General features: G+C 50.4%; 1 protein-coding gene across 6 annotated transcripts in view; it reads right to left on the reverse strand.

Moving 5' to 3' along the window:
- Positions 1–20,906, reverse strand: part of SCUBE3 (signal peptide, CUB domain and EGF like domain containing 3) — a 103,469-nt gene that overhangs the window by 76,258 nt on the left and 6,305 nt on the right. For 4 of the 6 annotated variants that reach the window (XM_030561306.1, XM_030561304.1, XM_030561305.1 and 1 more), the window contains exons 2-3: positions 9,041–9,163; positions 5,142–5,267 (exon numbers count right to left, since the gene is read on the reverse strand). In XM_030561306.1, the coding sequence (XP_030417166.1) occupies positions 5,142–5,267; positions 9,041–9,163 (249 nt within the window). Of the gene's footprint in view, positions 1–5,141; positions 5,268–9,040; positions 9,164–9,920; positions 10,098–13,947; positions 14,004–20,906 lie in introns of those variants that run through there. The other 2 variants (XM_030561307.1, XM_030561308.1) reach the window with 2 other exon arrangements.

Here is a 20,906-nt window from a genome sequence, read left to right on the forward strand (position 1 = left end):
GCCACCCCTCCCGCCTCTGGTTCCAGCTGTGTAAATCTCGGGCTTGCTATTCACAGGGAGGACGGCAAGATCCCGGTGATGAGGCTTAATGCACAACGTATGTGCGCATAACCCCCCAGCGATGAGCTCACTACCGATCCCGCTGCAGGTGCTAATGAGAGTGAAATCAGCTTGGGGCCGCTTCCGCCTCTTCCGCGGAGATCTGATGCGAGAAGGACTGTAAATTGCTCCATCTCCTTGGCTTCTCTACCCCACCTCTGGGTGCTAATAGGTGCAGTGCTATTCCCGCCTCCTCCCACAGAGGGTGCCAATGGAGGAAGGGGTGGTGATGCTACAGGGGGGCAGGTGGCCTGCTAGTTCTGTTGAGGCAGTGCTGTGACAATAGGGGACAGGATGTGCGACCCCTTTGTAGGCAGATGCAGGGTTTGTCTTGGCCTGGGGATTATTTACCCACCCTGGTTGCTGATTGACATCCCTGCCATATTTGCTATTAACTCATCTATTTTGGCAGGTGCAGGGCTGACCCTCAAGCACAAGCAAAGGGAATGGGCAGCTGAGGCGCCTGCCTCTGAGGGAGGCTGGTCCCTTCTCGGGTAGCTGGGGAAGAGCAGAACGTCCCTGCCAGACGCACACCCACACGCCAGCAGGGCCGATGGGAGAGGCAGTTCATGTTGGTTTCCCCCACAGACACAGACGCACTCCTGGCAGCGGGGGTCTGCAGCTCTCAAAACACAGGGTGTGCAGATGTGTGCGCGCTCACGTGGGGGACTTCTGCCCTTTTGCCACCCTCCTGACTCCTCATGCTACTCGCCACACAACAACCAAGCGAGGCTATTCCCAGACAGAGACCATCTCACTTGGTGACTCAGTGGGATGGGCTCCCCTCTCCCCACGAGGCTGAGCTGGCTGGCTGATCTCCTGGATTCCACCCCCAGCTCTGCCACTGGCTGCCTGTGTGACTGTGCACGTCACTTCTCACCCCCACCCCATGCCTCAGTTTCTCCATCTGTAAAGGCAACCAGTCTTGTAGAGAGGATGGTGGAGGACAAACCCAGCTAGCGTTTGCATGGCGTGCAGCCACATGTGGATGAAGGAGGCTATGAGCATTATTTTTAGCTGCATAGCCTGGTGCAGGGCAATACCTGCCCTGCTCTCCACCCACTGCCCACCACTCCCAGGAAGCACCCCTGGCAAGGAGCCTCTGCTTGTGTGACGCGGCGCGGTGGCTCACGCTCTGTCCCTGCATCTCAGAACCCTTAGTGCTGGTACCCGTGGCCCCTCCGAGGATTCCAGGACGGGACGGAGCGGCTGGAAAGCACAGATCTTCTCTCCTGGCATGAGGAGATCCGCTGACTTCCCAGCACTCCTGGGGTGCCGCCGCAGAATGAGAAACAGCCTTAGGACACCACTGCCGCCTACGTGGGAAATAATAACCCCAGGCCCAAGCAGGGACTGATCGCTAGGTGCTGCCAGTTCAGAGCTCCTGAGCAGCTCCGTGCTCACAGATACCACCACAGGGATGAGATCCAGGGCTGGATGTCTTTCTTGTCAGCAATTTTCCCGAATAACATGTCTGCAATACGTAACTGGGAGATTATGATCTTTCAGCATGAGGTCCCGGGGCAGGGGTGGTGGGCGGGAGTCAGCATTTCACTGATGATATGTCAGTGTTTAAAGAACTCGGATGAGTCTTTGAAGGTTCCCAGCTGTTGCTGCTGTTCTTACTGCTACATCCAGATACAACAACAACTGGTTTTTTAAAGAAAAGATCTGCCCCCAACATACATTTTTGCGTTGGTTTCTAACACACTGGATTCTATGCCGCAGAGCTGAGGACAGGCAGGACTCGAGAAATCAGGGGTAGTGCTAGTGCAGGGCAGGGCTCGGCCAGGGATCAGGGCATGGCAATGGGGGGAGATGTGAAGGCATGACCGAGCTGGGTAACTGAATGCAATAATGCAAAGCCAGGCTAAGCCAGGGAGAGGGCACAGCAGGGAGATGGGAAAGCCAAAGCAGCTCCTGGAATGTTCCAGGATAGACCTGAGCAGAGAAGATGGGGATAGCAGATTGTTAGGGAGCTCTTGTAATGCTGCATGACAAGGCTGAATGGGTGAGCAAGAGAACCGTGAGGCTGGGAAGGGAAGGGGGCATGGCAGAGTGGGGATGGAGAGCGGGGATCGCAGCTCATCACACCCTCCACATCCATTCTGCTGGCTCCTGCATCTCCATTTTCTGTGTCTTTCCCAATTTTGATGCCTCTTAAAACTTTTCTCTCCGTCACTCCAGGATTCGCTCCCCGTACAAGTGGCTCAGCGAGACTCCCCAGCAGCTAGGAGTCCCATTTCTTGGCTGGTCGTGCTGCAGACCTGCCAGGACTTGCTGACGACAAGCAAAATTTCTAGGAATGCTGTTTCCCAGTTCAGTGGGGAAAACCTGTGACACATGTACTGCTCACTCACTGGAGCTGGCCTGAAGATTGTCTGCATGGAGCCCTTTGCACAGCTACATGGGAGATTACATGGCAATGGCACCCGAGCCTTGGAAGGGGGATCTTAGGACAGCACCAGAAAAGTGAACCACTATTTTGGTTCTGAATTCGCCAAGGGCTGGGGATGGGCCACACTGTTGCTGTTGTACTGAATGAGTCTCCTCCCCTGTTTCATTCCATGAGACCTTGTGCATGGCCTTGCTGGCATCACACCAGCTGGGAAGCTTGTATAGTGGAACAGGACTCTTGACATTTCCAAAGCCAGTTTTCTGGGCTCAAAAGATTCTTCAGAAGGCACAAAATGAGCCATCAAGCGATTGCCTGGACCTGATCCTCGGGGCCCTGTTTCATCTCAGTTGGATTCCATCCATACTGCAGAAAGGTGACACTTTCTCTTTTTTGTTTGAAGTATTGTGGTCGTGCTGGCTGCAGGATATTAGTGAGGAGAGGTGGGTGAGGTGATATCTTTTACTGGACCAACTGCTTTCAAGCTTACACCAAGCTCTTGAGCCAGAGTAATCTCCCCTGCTGGTGCACAAAGGCCTCCTGAGGATCCCAGCTCTGCAGGAGGCAGGAACCTTGGCTCGGCGAGGAAGAGCCGAGCGACACGGGCTTCCTCCAAGATACCCATACCTGACATTGACTGAGGACACCAGGCTGCCCCTCTTCCCCCTGCGAACTCCCAGTGTCCTGATCATTTGCAAAGCACTGTCCAGACACCTGGGAGCTCCAGATGGAAACAGAGGGTGTGGGAAGGTCTCAGATGGTCATTACCCAGCTTGGCACCATCTTGATTATGCTTCTTGGGAGGCAAAAATTACAGCAGTGACTTAGACATGCTGCAGGTTCTCCGCCAGCCAGGATTCACACCACGAGCCATGAAGTACATTGTTCCACTGACCCCCAGCATTGGGGGCTCAATATAGATTGTAGATTCAGAGGGGCAGGAGCTGTCCAGGTTCACTTACTGGGATTCACACTCATCCCTTTAGACTAGGATAGGGGGGGTAGGGGGAAACAACTCTTGTATCCTGCAGGTGTTCAGCTTCCCCACTTATCAGGTCTATGGGTCCTGAACATCCCCTGGCAATCACTGGCCTGATGTAGTGATTGTAGGAAGGAAACTCAGCTTCGGACAGTATAACCAGCACCATGTGCAAGAGCTGCTCCTGCTCTACTGACAGGGCTTAGCGCCTCCCACCAGCTGGAGACACAGAGCTCCGCCTCCTTGAAGGTACATCATCCTCAATCCAAGGAAAAGAATAATCATGTATTATTATCTCTCCATTAATATTGCAATATTTCCAGGTTGGGCCCCTTTGTGCTAGGTGCTGTACAGGCATAGGATAAATGGCAGGTCCATGCCCAAAATAGCTGTAGCTGTCTCATCAATAAGACATGCACAGAGGCTCTGAGCCAGACATCAGCTCCTGCTTCATCCTTCCCCAGCCCAGAATCAAAGCTTGTTTGCCACCAGGATAAAGGGGACAGAGAATGGAGATCTTCAAGGAGCTGTTTAAAAAGAGACATAGGACAGCAACAAATCCTTCCCATGATAAATCCCCTAGTGAAGAAACCCAGCAGTGTCTGCCTGACCCTAGAGAAAGGGTGGGGGGCCCTTTAACTTTGCTAGCTGGACTGGCCACTTAGAGCAGCTTGCATTCCTCTCTGGGACACAGCAGCAATAAACACTGCAGTAAAATCTCACAGCTGGAGGATGTGTGCAATGCCATACTGCGTGTCTGGAGGCACAGGAGGGAACATGGATCACCCTGCAGCTCCGAGACACTCCTCCTTGGACCCGCGTGAGGCAGGACATTGAGGGGGGAGGTGATCCATCACGATGGCTCGGAGACTGGCTGCTCCACCAGAGACTTCTCAGCCACGAGAGCTGATTTGCTGCGCCCAGCCTCACAATGCAAGATTGGAGAAATGTGAGCCTGCTGCTTATGGGCCTGGGCCTGACCTTGTGAGGGTCTGACCACCCTCCTACCTCACTGATATCAGTGGAAGCAAAAGGTTCTCAACAACTCATAGGAAGCACTGAGCACATCCCAGGTTCATGCCCAGAATCAGGATTCAGGGTTAACACCCCAATGAGATGAATGGAACAAGCCATTCCTCTTGCAGGCTTTTTTCAGGCTGCCTGCAGACTCAGGAAAACATCCAGCTATCAACTACACTGGAGTCACGTTTTCTCTGCAACTATGAAAGCCAGAAACACCCTGTTTTGCATAGTAACCTCTATTAACACAGCCCAGCTTTATGTGCATCCCACAGTGATTAGACCACGTATAAGGGTTTGATAAGCCTGCTGCTGCCTTCAAGCCACTAGAGCTGGTCCTTTAGCTCAGGCTCATAATTTTAGATCCAGAAGCTGTGGGGTCAATCTCTGCTGACGACTCAGCCAGTGGCACGCTAGGGGTACTTGGTCCTGCCTCAGCACAGGGGTGGGGTGGGGGTGGACTAGATGAACTCTCGAGGGCCCTTCCAGCCCAGCATTTCGATAGATCCTATGGTTAACATGCACACTGAGATTCCAGAGCACAGTTCTGCAGCCAGGAGCAGATTCCCTGGCTTTAGACTCATGGGGAACACCTGCCTGCCTGCCTGCCTCCACCCTGCAACCCCGAGCAGCTTGCCAAACCCTTACCCAGACAGTTGTGGCCGTCGTGTGCCAGGCGGAAGCCGTCGTAGCAGATGCAGCGGTAATTCCCTGGGATGTTGACACAGTCGTGGACGCAACCAGCATTGTCATCCCGCTCACACTCATCGACATCTGCAGAGAGGGGAGAGAAGCGAGGAGAGCGGTGAGAGACCTGAATCCCCTCCCCAGGCCCATCGCTGTACCACAGATCAGCTACACGCCTCCAAGGTAGGAGGGGGTTCACTGAGACTTGCTAACTCATTACACATGTGATGCTCTTGGTCACCACACTGGCTATGGTCAGAGTGACATGCACAGCCCCTAACATCACACATCCCAGTGTGGGCTAGTGCCACTCACTTGCATTTTGGTGCTCCTTGCGCCAGATACTCTGGGGCTTCCCCATTGCATCACCATGGCAACAGTATGGGGGGAAGGATGGGCATGCCATTGACACTGAGACCAGCCAAAAGCAGCTAGGCAGGAGCAAAGCACCATAACCACGGGCCTGTTATCAGCCTCTGCCAAGAGTCAGCAGGCATGGGATGCAAAACAGAGATCACGCATTGAAACGTCAGATACGGTCGCAGTTTTAAGGAAGCAATCGGCTCATGACCAACAGAACAAGCCATGCAAAGACAGCGTGACCTTTGCTGTGGGCTCCAAGAGCAAAATCCACCCAAGTCAGGATAGCTGGGCTTGACACAGGGGGCGTCCACAGAGGAGTAGCCGATCCTGCAGCTGCCCCTGCTGCTAATGCACCATTACTCTGAATGTGTAGCCCTGCTCTGCCCCAGCAACCCACGTGCATGGGGAAAGAGGATGCTCCCATGGAGCTCAGCTTCATGGTGGGCCTGGGATGCAAACATCCTGCATGGGGAGCTCTCTTCCCCTCACCTCCTTAGCAGGACTCTTGCTGTGGGACAGTAGGGCCCATAGGACAGAGGGCAGGATGCGTCACTGAGTAAGCTAGTCTAGTAAAGAACTGGATGCGTTTAAAGCAACATGGTGCAGACAAAACTGCTGGGCTGACCTCTTTGCCAGCTTATGGCTATGACTTCCATGGGGTTGCACAGTACAAAAAACAACTCCGGATACACCCCCATCTAATTAAAAAAACACAAGTCATTACTTGGGTCAATGAAATCATCTAGGATTCTTAAAATCAGTTTAACTTTCCGCTGCTGATGCAGTTTGTGTTTTCTGCATCTCTCTCAGCTGCAACAGCAAGTCTAGCCTGGCCACTTCCACTTTCTGTTTACAGCCTGTTTTTCACTCTCCTGGTTTGTCCCTCTGTACTAAGGCTGGAACAATAGGAACTGCCGTACTGGATCAGATCCAAGGTCCATTCAGCCCAGTATCCCATCTCTGATAGTGGCCAGAACCAACTGCTTCAAAGAAAGTTGTAAGAACCTCACAGATCTCATTCTGTTCTCTAATAATTAGAGCCCTGAAGGATGAGGCTTCATATCCCTTCCAAATTTTGTCATCATTAATTACGATAAGTCTGGATATGCTTGTTATCCGTGTAAATACCCAGTCCTTTCCTGGCTCTTGCTAAATTCTTGGCTTCAGTCTGAGGCTGCTGTGTGTGGGGTAGTGGAAATATAGGGCATCATTTGCATTTTTAAAATTGGTTCTCATTTTCTTTTCTTTTGTTGAACTTCACAGCGAGTCTCTTCCTATTAAGCTGTGTAGAAATGCCTTCTTTCCCTCACAACACAAGCTAGATTTTGGACCTCAGTTGACTGGCTGTCATCTCTTTAATCTCTTTGTTTGTTTCTCCACCATTCACCATGTCAGTGGAAGCTGAGATATTCCAGAGACAAGTGAGTTGGTTCTGATGCTTAAAGGAATGGGTGTCGTGCTCAAGAGGAAAGCGTTACAGAAGGCAATGTAATCAGAGCGCAGGAAACGAACCTTGTACAATGGTTCCCCACTACTAGTCCATGCCATCTCGTTTCCAGCAACGGACTGCATTGGGGCTAATATCTGGGCAAATGGTGGCTGCTTTGCACTGCAAATGCGATTACAACAGCTAAAAGTGAGGTGCGATTGGGTGGGAACCCTCATCTTTAGAGAAGAGATGGGTTTGTGGCAAAAACGCTGGTCTCAGACTACAGAGATCTGGGTTCAGTGCCTGATTCTGCCAGAGACTCCCCATGTGTGATCTTGCGCAAGTCTCTTAATTTTTCTGGTCCTCCACTACCCAACTAAAAAATGGGAATAACAATACTTCCATTCTTCTACATTTAGATCGTAAGTTGTTGGGGGTAAGAACTGTCTCTTGTGGTGTATAGGTACAGCCCCTAGCACAATGAGGCCCAAGGAGCCACAGTAATGCTCAGACATAACACTTTACACAGCATCTTTTATGGAGCAACTTTTGGTTAGTGATCAAGTATCTATCCTACAGACCCCTAGAAATGACTGCAGAAAGTTTCTCGTGATCTTTACAATAGCATTCCACCAGGCGTCCCTGGCTTGGGGCATAGAAGATGAATGGTGCCAACAACATAGAGAGATGAAAAAGATGGGAAGGGACAGAGATCAAACTTGAATCTCTTCTATGTTGTAAGCAGTTATAGAGTCCCGAGGCAATAATTGCTCAGAGCAGAGAATATCTACCTCTAGCTTTTCCCCTGCTGCCCACCATCACAGTATCTTAGCATCTGTGCCATGTAGAATCAACAGCAATAGTGAAGTCTCTAGCGGACTTCATGGAGTCTCTGGCACAAGAAGTCAAAAATGGATTTCCTGAAATGGCTGAAGATGATTTTTAATGCGCTCTGTTTCCACAGTTAGGCATCTCTGAGCTTAGATTGTATGTAGATAAACACCTGTCAGGGATGGGCTAATATTTAGTTCTGCTATGAGTGCAGGGGACAGGACTCGATGACCTCTCGAGGTCCCTTCCAGTCCTATGATTCTATGAATCCATCAGCTATTTGTGTCCAGTCTATTCTGACCCCAGAGCATGATTTCAAATCAAACAAAAAGCTAGGACTATTAAAATTCCAGCCCAATCATTTTATTGTTGCTCTTCATTTCAGTTAAATCATTTTGGAAGGGACTTTACACAGGGGTCACAGAACAGAGGGTACAGCATTGAGGTAACTGGGCAGAGCGCCAAATGGGTAGTCAATTTCACTCCTGGGTTCTAGTCCTTTTCATGTTTTCTGCACAAGGCTGCAGTGTTTGGGTTGCAAAAATGGCAGGAAAAGTTTGATTTCTTTAAAACAAAATCCAGTGCATCCTACTAGAATTTAAATAGATATAATTGCGGGAATCTGTCTTTTCCTAAAAGTGTGGGGTTGATGCCCACCACGGCTTTGTTTTTACAAATTCTAGATTCCGAGCCAAACTCCACCCTTCAATTAAAAATAAGACCCAGCCTTCTCCTGGCCCAGAAGCTCCCATTGCACAGGTTGACCCTGTGCTGGCCAAAACGGGACCTGTAATTCCCCAATGGCACAGCTGGTAACAACACTGGAAGCTGCGGTAGTGTAGACAGGATTGTTTTTAGGACTGTCATCCAATCCTGCAGTAGAGCTTCATTGGTTAAGAATTGGAGCTTCTCATTTTGGCCTGAGTAGTCAAGGCAACAGTAGTATAAACAGAACCACTTTGGATTCACTGTCGCCCCTCCATAGCAGCACCATGGATTTACGGATAACGTGCCACGGATTTACCAAAACGAACTCTGGATTTGGGCAGGAAAGGACTGTAAAGGTGCACAACTGACTGCAGCCATAGCAGAAAGCTCTCTGGCTTTAAAGAGCCACCTATCGACCTTCACTCCAACCAGCCCAGCACTCACAAAACTTCCAACTGCTAACTCTTTAAGAACACATTCATAGCTTGGGTTGGTTTTTCGCCCAGCTGGACTGATCTGCGCTCCTTACCTTTGCAATGCTTCCCGTCCCCGGAATATCCAGACTTGCAGATGCACTTGTAGGATTTGGGGGTATTCTGGCAGAGGGCGTCAATGTGGCAGTTGTCGGTCCCCTCAACACATTCGTCAACATCTGTGGGGAGGAAGAGAGAAAGCAATGTCACGAATCTCTGCACTAAAAACATCCCACCTGTCAATACTGCGCCCACTGCTGCCGCTCTGCGGGTGAAAGATCAGCCTGAGAGACTGAAATTCTTGGTGTAGCCACAGACCAGGTGAAGCACGGGCAGCAGCAAGGCAGGCTCGCCACGTGTACTGACCACGCCCAATCAATGGGCCTCAGCCGAGCCATGGAGGGAGCCCCGCTAGGGGCGAGCCATCAGTCTCCAGGCCTCCTCCAGCCCTTGGCCTCTGCTGAGACTGCCAATGACAGGCCTGACACAGCTGGCACTCACATCATTGGAAAGACTCCCAGTGACTTTACCCAAGAGCTGGATCAGGATCAGTACAAACAAGTTCAATCATGAGCTGTTGGGCTTGATCCGGGAATCCCCACACAGTTAAGAGAGCGCCGCTCCCTCCCCAGCCAGCCTTCTCCCCGGCACAGCCAGACAGCACCAAGGCCCCCCAGTGACTAGAGACTAAACTCCCCTAGTCTCCGGAAGCGGGTTCTTAGCCCTGTTGGAGACATTCCACTCTACCTAGGTCTCCAGCTGGACCCCCTTTCAGCAATGGGGTTTATCCTCACAACCCCTGCGTGAGGCAGAGCCGGGCTATGATCCCCACTGCACAGATGAGGCACAGAGTGACTCGGTGACTGGCCCAAGGTCGGACGGTGGGTGATCCGAGAACGGAACCTAAGTCTCCTGTATCCCAGTCTGTGACCTTACCTGTAGCCCATCCTCTTGACTCCTTGCTCCAGAATGGAATGCTTCTTCTCCTCCTCTCTCCCCTCTGGTCTCCTCTTGCCAGTCTCTCCCTTCTTCTGCCCCCGCCCCCCCCGGCCCTTTCTACCTCCTTCGCCCACCAACCTGGTCTCCCTTCCCAGCTCCCACTGCTTAACCTCACTCTCTTTTTCCCTCCCTTTCTCTCCATCTATCTGCTTCACACGGCCCTCTTCTCTCTGCCTCACTCCCTTTTCGCTCACTCTTTAGAAGGTGCCCACCAGCCCTGTTGCAATTCAGCAGCAGCAGCAGCTACGCTGGCAGGCGATGTACCGATGGCAGGGAACAAGCACCAGGTAGGAGGTGGAGGAAAGGCCTGGCTTCCCCACCACCCCGGCTCCAGGAGGATGCAGTCTGCTGGCTGCAAAGATTTAACACAGCAGGAGGCAGAGTTATTGGGGGTTTTAATGACAGTGGCCATTTATAAACAGACAGCCCTTGACTGGGGTTTATGAGTAATAGGCTATTCACCTTGTTCCCTTCTGGCTTTTCACTATGTGGTTCCCTAAGGGTATGTCTACAGTTCAATTAAACACCCATGGCTGGCCCATGTCAGTGGCCTCGGGCTGCGGGGCTGTAAAACTGCAGTGTAGACGTTTGGGCTCAGGCTGGTGCCCAGGCTCTGGACTCTGCGAGGTGGGAGGGTGTTTTATGGCAGTGTAGACATACCCTAAGTGAATAACAGAGTCCTCATGTGCAGCAGCAGGCACAAACCCGTCTACGGCTCACGTCTCATTCGTTCAGCTAGAGTGCCACCACTGCAATTAGCTCGACTGGTTGACTTTTCAGCCCCAGCCAGGGACTGACAGGTACAGGCCCCACCCCGAGTGCTGCAAGCTGGCTGATGAGCTATTGTGGCATCTTATTCTGCTTTTGCTTCCTTCTCAGGCTGGCTTTCACCCCCGGTTCTCACAAAAGCGAAGGGCACAGAAGCTGTGCTGATGAGCAGAATAATGCAGGCATTTAAAAGGGTTGTAACGACTATGCAGACCGTAAAAGGAGAGAGAGTCAGTAGCTGCATCTCTCTCTACCGCAAGGTATTGTACAGATGTCTTCACAGAGCTAGAGGAATGGTGGGCTGGTTGGGTTGAGGCACGGGACTCAGGCTCAGGAGAGCTCTGTTTGATTCCTGTCTCTGCTACAGACTCCCTTTGTGACCCTGGTCAAGTCACTTGACCTCTCTGTGCCTCAGTGTCCCATCTGTACTGTGGAGATCATAGGAAGGGTGTTGTCTGGGTAGGTCCATTTATATTTGTGAGGCTCAGACACTACAGCGACGGGGGCAGTATAAGACATAGGAGAGGGGGATAATAAAATAGGTCTTGACCCACAGCAGGACTGCTCCCTGCAATACACCATCTAGCTCACAGGCTCTCAGCCTGGGGGTCGTGACTATTTGGTCCTTCTCAAATGGCTAATCTCAGTGGAAAGAGATTGAAACCCACAGATCCTTGGAAAGCCCAGAGTGGCCGGGATGCTGCAATTTTCTCTTGGGAGACTATTCCGCTGGCGTGGGAAATCTTTGCTTTCAGGAGATCTAAAGGGCAGCTGAGCAGACTCCCAAGTGGGGGAAGCCGCCATTCGATGTGTGAACGTGACTAATGGGAGTTATCCCAAGGAGGGAGTCCCACGTCGAGCAGGAGAAAACCCCGTTACTCTCTCTCACCCTGCCTCTTATTCTCACACTTGCAGGGAGATCATAGGAGCTGCTATTGGGAGGTTTTCACTTGCAACACAGAGGGGGCACATGCATGTATACTGTATAAATATTTACACAATGCATTCAGATTTGTTATCCTACATTAATCATGGCCGGGAGCCACTACTGCAACCCCCGGGTCATTAATCACCCATTAGAACCTCACCCAACACACTGGAGACAACAGAAGATTTACAGTCTGGGGTGGGGAAATCGGATCCAACTTTCTGCCGGAAGAGGCACCTCCAGACAGGGTGGAAGAGAGCACAATGCAACGGTTCCACGTCGCCATCGTGGGACCTGATTGCCTTCTTAGACTCAGGGCAGGTCTACGCTACTGCTTGAGTCGATCTAACTTACGTCACTCAGGGGTGTGAAAATGCATACCTCCCCCGAGCGATGTAAGTTACAGTGATCTAAGTGCTGTCCACATTGGTGCTATATCGCCGGGAGATGCTCTCTCATGGAGACGGAGTAATCACACCGATGGGTGAGCGCTCTCCCGTCAGCACAGAGCGTCTTCACCAGTCGCGGTGCAGCTGCATCAGTGCTGGAGCGCTTCTAGTGTAGACCTGCCCTCAGGCTCTACTTGCTCGGATCAAATTCACCAGGGAGCCCTCTGCTCAAACCCCTCTAGGGCTCGAGGTTAATACAGCCACTCAGTGCACAGAGTGCTCGCGATGAGAGAAATCAGATTTTTTGTGCCACAGCTTTTCTGGATAGTAGCGAACCCTGTCAGGCCCGAGCAGTTACCTCATAACAGCCACATGGAGACAGCCACATTCTGAGCGCATTTGGCCTCGCTGACAGCTCGCATTGGGCTGGGCACAAGGAAGGGGCCAGTCCCCACTGTTAAAGCTGTTGGCAGTGAGACTTCCCCAGCTACAGACTTACCCTGTGCTCCCGTTGTCCGTCACCCCACCGACCGCTGCCACGCGCACTTCACCGATCTGCTGCAATAAAGAGCCTGTGTGCAATGAAAGCTGCCCAGCTTCCCCAGGGATGCTTTCTGCTCACCTCCCTTCCTTTCTGAAGCTGGGATCAAGGCTGTCACCAGCCCCAACTCCCTGCATCCTTCCTCTCATTGCCTTTCCACCCTGGTCTCTGCCCTGCTGCTCATCCCTATCGCTTACCCTTCTGGGAAGGGAAGCCCTCGCTAGTCCAAACCTTCCACCTTCCTGGGATTCCCCACCCCCTTATTCCTATGAAACTGTGTATTTCCAACAGGGCAGCCACTGCCGCAGACTCTCCAACAATAGATGAAGATGAAAGGGCTTCCACAGAGCCAAAGACAACGCTGTAGCTTAGAACTAGCATCTACTTCACCACAGGGAACCCTTAGGACACAGGGGTCTGAGATACAGACGGAAGGGAAGGAGGGTCAGATTCTGTTTTCAGTCATACTGGTGTAACTCCAGGGTAATTCCACTGATTTAAATGTAATTACTCCTGATTTACACAAACGTAGCTGAGTTCAGGATCTGGCTCAAAGTTCCTTACAGTTCTACGGGAGAAAGGGGGAAGGTAATTTCCTCCCAAGTAGAGCCAGGCATTTTATTGTGGAAATATACCCCCACTCCTCACCTCACCCTGCCCCCAAGGGCGCATGCACCCAACAATACACAGGCACCACTTTTAAAATTAAAAATGTCTGCAAATAAAAACAAGATGGAAAAACCTGCAAAAGCCCACAAAAGCTTAAAGTTCATCCCTCCCCGAGTCATACTTCCCAGCTCTCGGGAACAGAGCCAAGACTTCCACACAGGATCACACAGAGAACTCCACGACCACATTTCCTAAAGGAGACGAGGGGCTCCGAGAGCTCGCCATAGTATGGGAGCGGCTCCAACCCCTCAGGTATACAGAGCCAGGAACCCATGGCTCAGGCTGTGGTGAAGGGATCCCAAGTTAAAGGCCAATGGTCGCTGCAGGACACACAGAGTCCCCCTAACCTTTTCCTTCCGCTTCAAGGCTCTTGCTGCTGCCCACACCAATCCGCAGACCTGACAGGCTGCCCCTGGGGAGACACAGGACGCCGGAGTCTTATGCAAAGGCCAGAGATGCCCCTTAGTACAGACAAGGGCGTCTTGTGCCCCAGCAAACCGCCACTGGCACGGGTTTCAAACACTCTCTCAGACGGTACCACAGAGTTGGGGACCTGCGTGGTGCCTGCTACGAGGGAGAAGGGAAGGATTCACAAGGCTGCAGCTAAAACACTTTTCACTCAAAGAGCCATTCAGTGCAGGAGGAAGCGCTGGAATTACCATAACTCACCATTTGGCATCACGTCCAGCTGCAATTAGACTTTCAAAGGAATATTCAACTCTATGTAACCTTTTCATCACATTGAAAGGGATGCTAAGAATAGCAAGACTCAGCACTTAAGCACGGCTGCCATCTTCACAGCACTTTTCAAACACTAACCGATTGTGCCTTGCAGAAGTAGTGAAGCATCAGTTTACAGATGAGGAAACTGAGGCACGGACACAAAGGTCTGGCTTTTCAGAAGTGCTGAGCACTTGGGGTTCCACTGCCTTTAGCAGCCCCTGTGTGTGCTTGAAAGTGCTGGAAATGACTGGCCCAAAAGATTCACAGGGTGTTCACGTCACAGGCACCCAGATCTCTTTACTCCAAGTCTGATGCTTCAAAACACAAGATCACCTCCCTCCTCCTTCTGAGCGCAAGTCACAGACCAGGAGCCCATGGGCGCTATACAGAGAACAAAAGACCTTTGGCCAAAATTTACAAACCCAGGAGGCTAAACTGAGGCCCCCCGATCCACATTTAAACACCTAAGTAAAAGCAGCCTGATTTTCAGAGGCGCTGAGTAACATCAGTTTCCACTTACTTCAGTCAGATTTGTGGGTACTCAGCACTTCCAGAAAGGAGGCCACTTATGCATAGGCACCTACATCTGGATTTAAGAGCCTAATTTTAGGTACCACAGCTGGAAAGTTTTGGTATAAGTGACTTGTGGACAGTCAACTGAGGGAATCGGAGTCAGAACGGGAATTAGAACACAGACAGGCATCCAGGAGCAGTTCCCAGACGCTCTACTTAACAGCTCTTGAGGCAAGACGCTTCTTTACCCGTGCTGATAATAAAATCACATTAGCTTTGAAATTTCTAAATATTTAATTTAATTTACTCTGCTTCATTTTCACTCCGCGGAGACAATGAGATCTTCTAGTTCTCAAACTTTAGCAACCTGGGGACCGTCATTTTGATTTAAAAGTTTTCACAGACCCCAAAACCACATACTGAGGCCCAGGCCCCGTCCCCACTTCATCTGTTCCCCCAAGACCCCATCTCTTCCCACCTCCGCTCAACCCCTGCCTCTTTCCACCCCCTCCCCCGAGTGCGCCCCATCCCATGCAGGAAGTGCTGGAAGGGAGGGGGAAGAGTTGGTCATTGGGGCCCGTAGACCCCCTGGAATACCCCTGCGGTTGGGGTACAAAATGTTGGATTCACTGGCAAAAAAAGAAAAAAATGACAAGAAAGGGGGGGATGACCAAAAATGGGGCATTTTCAACATCTTCACTTTTCAAAAACCACATTGAAAATTTCCCACAAAATATCGAACAGGACTCTTTACTGCTTCCTTTCAAAAATTTCTCACAAAAAAAAATATTTTCCCATGAAAATGCAACCCTGTTTTTCTGCAGGAAAAAAATGTCAGTTGAAACATTTTGACAAGCTCTAGGCATGACACTGCTGTTTGCATTTCCAGCACTATGGAAGGCAGGAGGGTTTTGATTATTAGACCACCTGAGCAGAATGTTTTCAACATCCCATTGATGTTTCCGTTCATATTTGCTTTTGTAAAATCCTCTCTCTCTCAAATGTAGGACACAACCTATGTGATGCTGCCCCTTGATGAAAGAAAGTCCTTTTAGTCACTGCTCTCAAATCCAGGCTCAGACGTAGGTTTTTTCTAGCATTCTGGGTGAAGGAAGTTCCTGACACAACTAGCACTTGACATTTGACATTTGTTTTGTTTATATAGCACAAGGGGATCCTGGACCATGAGTAGGGCTCATAATTAGGAGCATGAGGAAGGATTTCAACATTTTGGGGTTGAAATGGCTGGAGTCATTTGTTCTTGTGTGGAGTCACTGCTACCTACTTCAACCTAAATGATTAGAAGTGGGCACTAATTATGGGAACCCAGCTGGAGAACCTATGGGTCTGATTTGCAATGGGGCTGAGCTGTTAGACCTCCAGATGAATTCAAAAATCCATCCAAAAATGGAGGCACTAAGAATTAGTGACTACGCATGAGGAGAGAGACTATACAGTGTTGTTCCCAGAGGAGCTCTGCCTAGCAGCCCCACACTCGTCTGTGCAGCTCCATCGCCAGGCAAAGCCAGACTTATCAGCCTCATTAGGATATATTCAGGTGCTGGGTAAACCAGCTGACACAAACTTTCACTATGTGACCGTTCCCAGCCGCGTCCCGGCAATTAGAACACAGCAACTCATCTGGACGCCAGCTCAGCCCATGCTACAAGACAATTCACTCTTCACTTAGGCCACGTCTACACTATGGGTGCTGTAGCTGTGCCGCTGCAGTCACTATTGTGTAGACACTTCCTCTAGTGACAGAAAGGGTTCTTCCATTGCCATAGCTAATCCACCTCTCCAAGCAGTGGTGGTTAGGTGCACCAAGACACATCTACATTGGGAGTTAGATCGGCACAGCCACAACACACAGGGAGTGCCAGAGTGATGTTGACCTAACTTTTAAGCAACAAAGAGTCCTGTGGCACCTTATAGACGAACAGATGTATTGGAGCATGAGCTTTCATGGGTGAATACCCACTTTGTCAGATGCATGGGTAGGTGCCACAGGACTCTTTGTTGCTTTTTACAGATCCAGACTAACATGACTACCCCTCTGATACTTAACTTTTAAGCACAGACCAGGCCTTATTTTGATTGCAAGGAAAACATGGGCACCGCCTATACCAGGCTCTGGACACAGAAGTTAAAAATCCAATGCAAAAAAAAATCACACCAGCACATTTTCCTCCCATCCACTGTCACTGGAACGTCTCACAGATCAGATCAAAACCCCCAACCACCCTGCAAATTCCTGAGAGACAGACCCCCACCTACAGCCCTCCTCAAACACCTGCTGAACACGGGCAGACTTTGCAGCTTACCAGCAGATTGAGACCAACAGGCTATTTTGGACCCACATGTGTAGAGTGAATCCCATGGGCCCTCTGGGTAGTGCCCGTGCCTACGCTGATCTTGACCAAGGACTAAATTATTAACACTTGTCACTACCAAGCCCACAGTAGGATGGGTCCAAGACTGGAGCCACACTAAGGGGATGGGGGGGGAGAAGCATTTGGGTACCTGAGGGTGAGGATACAATTTCTTCTTCACTGTCTCTCTCTCCTCTTTCATGTGGCCAGGTGCTAGTGGACACTCAGCAGCAGCAGCAGCAAAGGGTTCTGGGAAGTGGCAACCACAGCACATGCCCAGGGCATGGCCTGCCCCAAATGGAATTTTGTGTGTCACTCAGGAGGAGAACGGGGCAGTGGAGAAGCAAAAGGAAAAGCTGAGGGGAAGTTATTTGGGTTGCTCCCTAGCCATGGGGACAGCCCCCATTTTCGAGGACACTCGGGGCCTCTGCACCCACCAAAGGAGCAGAGACATGGCCCCGGAGGGGTAGCTGCCAGTCAGAAACAAAAACAAACACCAAGGACAGAGGTTCCTGGAGCAAACAGCCTCAAAACACTAAGGCAAAAATAAATACAGTGAGAAATGTAGGGGGGTGGGGAAGGCCCCCTGTGCTCACACACCTCTTGAGACACAGCCCACCTCTTCTCTCTCCCAACTCCTATTCAGGCTCACAGCCTCAACCTCTGTTAGCTGTGAGCTCTCTCACTGCAATGAGCTGGCACCCAGGTGTTCCCCCAGCTCCCTGGCACAGCTGCCACTCTCTCTCCGTTCTCCTGACCATTTCTACTCTCCCCGCCATCACTTTCACTCTGACTGTCCTCTCTTACCCCATCTTGTTTTTTATCCTTTGGGAATTCCCCTCTCCCTCCCAGCACCCGAGTGAGCTCATGACTAGGGGTTGCTGTTTGGACCCATCCCGCTCTGCACTGCCGACCAAGAAATGATCATCTAGTGATCTGGGTGCTAACTTGGGAGATCTGGGCTCAATTCCCTGCTCCATCACAGACTTTGGATATGTCACTTAGGGCCAAATTTCTAGAGGTCTTTAGGCACCCAAAGGTACAGATAGATAAGTGCCAAGTGGGCTTTCCAAAGGGAGTTAGGCACTTAGGCATTTATCTTCACCTTTTGGCACCTAAATACATTTTAAAATGTAGCCTTATGTCTCTGTGCCTCAAATCCTTATCTGCACAGTAAGGACAATAGCTTCTAGGCCTGTCAAAAGGAAAATGACATTAGAAATTGCCAGGCACCTAGATACTGCCCTGTAAATACCTAAGCTACCTAGCAAGCTAGAGTGTCTGCTTGGCTCTTCATACAGGAGCAGGAAGGTAAGACAGGATGCTGTGCCATAGGACCATGTTGGCAGATCCAAGGATGTGTGGCATTCCTAAAAAACAGGAGCGCAAGGATCAGTGACCTGGTTAGCAAAGGAAATGCAGACTACTGTCGGCAAAATCAAAACCAGCATTGCCCTCTCTTATGACTGCAAAGATAGGAAAAGTGTAAACACCGAGGCCAGAATTTTCAGAAGGGCTCAGCGTCCCCACTTAGTGCTGGATTTTCAAGAGAGCCTGGCTTCCATCTGGGCACCTAAATAACTGGCGATGGGGGAGGGTCCCAGAGCTCGGGCTGCAGCCTGAGCCCAAACGGCTACACAGCAATTTTTAGCCCTGCAGCCCAAGCCCCATGAGATCGACTCAGCTGACCCAGGCCCACCATGAGACTTTTATCCCTGTGTAGCCAGACCCTAAGTGACTTGTCTAAGGGGACACAGAAAGTCTGTGGCAGAGCAAGGACTGAATCCAGATCTCCAGCACCCCAGGCTAATACCCTAACCAGTGGTCCCTTACCTCCACCCTGTTTGTACTGCAGTGGTGCTAGACGCTCCAGGGTTCCACCGTACATACACATAATAATACCTAGCTCTTATATGGCCATTTTCCATCATCACATCTCAAAGCACTTTTCAAAAGAGGTCACTATTATTATCCCTATTTTACAAATGGGAAAACCGAGTCACAAAGAGATATTACTTGCCCAAGGTCACCCAGCAGGCTAGTAGCAGAGCCAAGAACAAAACACAGGTCTCCTGAATCCCAGTCCAGTGCTTCATCACTAGGCCACATTATCCGTGCTACCAGCTTTATTTTTTTTTTATTTAAAAAAAAAACTGGCTGTGGGTCCTTTCTCCTCCTCCTTTTTTGTGTTAAGACCAAAAAAAAAGTGCCAATATGTTTTTATCTCTAGGTTAAAAGACCAAATCAATTTGCAAAGCTGGGGTGGTGGCAAAAACAACTCCAATACAAACAAAAATGCTGTAATTTTCATCTCTCTATAAGAGCTTCAGATTTTTCTTTTAAATTAAATATATATACTATATAAAAATACAGTTAACAGACTTTCCGTGTGTGTGTGTGCATGCACACTTGTGTGTGTAGTTGTTGGCAGGCTCATTAAGTTTCCACTCAGCCTTAATGCCAAATTTAAGCTTTATAACTTCAGGAGCCCTTTTCACCAGGGTATTAAGAACCACCTCAGACACTGCGGTGCAGTTTATTAATCATTTGTTTGGCGCACAGCACAGCCAGGGAGCAGAGGGACTCGGGAGGGCAATTTGTATTGCACTTAAAAGGTCTGGTCACAGGGCAACGCGCTGCTTCATCTGGAAGACGATGAAACGGCCTGAACACATGGCCCCTTCCTCCAGAAACAGGCCTCAGGAGCTCAGAATGTACTCTGGAGGCATCTCTAAAGAAGCTGGCTGGCTGAGTCTCTTTGTACTGGAATGGTTTATCAGGAGGCCTCAGAGTTCACCGCTTCCCCAGACAACTCTCTACAGAGCCTTGTATTTTTGGGAGAGGACAATAGGGTTGTCATCCCTCCAGGATTGTCCTGGAGTCTCCGGGAATCAAAGATTATGTCACATGATAAAACCTCCAGGAATATGTCCAAACAAAACTGGCAATCTTAGAGGCCACAGTGGGTTACAAAGTTAAGAGAGAAGGGAAGAGACACGCACAGGCAATGGACATGTGCAGTCAAAAACTCGGAGTTCAAATCTCAAACACTACCCCCAGGACTTTCCAGTATTAGCCAGGCCCTGCATTTGGAGACTCAAGTAGACGCATAGAGCCAGATTGTCAAGTGACCAGCATCCAACATTCTGAGCTCATCTGAAAATCTGGCAGATGGAGCAGGCATTTATGTGCACTTCCAATAGATGACAACAAGCCAGTCGCCTTCGCAATGGCCTTCCTTGCCCGTGGCTCAAAGCACTACTCATGCTTTCATACCCCCTCTCCCTTCCCCCCCCGATGGGGTATTATCCCCATTTCACAGATAGGGGAACTTGAAGCATGTGGAGGCAAAGAGTGATTTGCCTACAGCTGAACAGCAAGTCAGGGCAGAACTCAGGTATCCTGACTCCTAGTCCTGTGCTCTACCCACAAGACTGTCCTGCCACACCAATCAGAAGGGGCTGCACCGCTTTGAAAGTACCCTTGTTGCTAGGCTGAGATTCCCAAAGCCCTCCAGTTTGGACACCCAGTTCCCATTAAAATTAAAGGGCCATGAAAGTCTCAGACACAATCTCTAAGGACAAAATCCTTGGTTGTGCTACCGGGGGAAGGGAGTGAGAGCGCAGAGATGCTCTGGGCCTGACGGCCCTTTCCCTTTCCCTGGCATAAATCAGGAGTCGGTCCATAGGGTATGTCTACACAGCAGCTGGCCGGGCGCTTCCCAGTGTGGGCAGACAGACACGCTAGCTCTGCGCAAGCTAGTGCATTAAAAAGAGCAGAGCAGCCATGGCAGCATGGGCTAACCACCCGAGGATGGACCCTGGGGATCAGATGGGCCTGCCCACCCGTGCCACTGTGCTCATACTGCTTGTCTTTCTACCTACACTGGAATACACCCACTAAGCTACTGTGTAGACGTACCCACTGAAGCCACCACTGGAGAACAGGAGTAACAGGCTTGTTGTAAGCACTATTTTATGCAGCAGGTGGGCAGAATTCCTAACATCTGCCCTTGAGCAA

This window comes from Gopherus evgoodei, chromosome 4 (genome assembly GCF_007399415.2).
Source record: "Gopherus evgoodei ecotype Sinaloan lineage chromosome 4, rGopEvg1_v1.p, whole genome shotgun sequence".
Lineage (NCBI taxonomy): Eukaryota > Metazoa > Chordata > Testudines > Testudinidae > Gopherus > Gopherus evgoodei.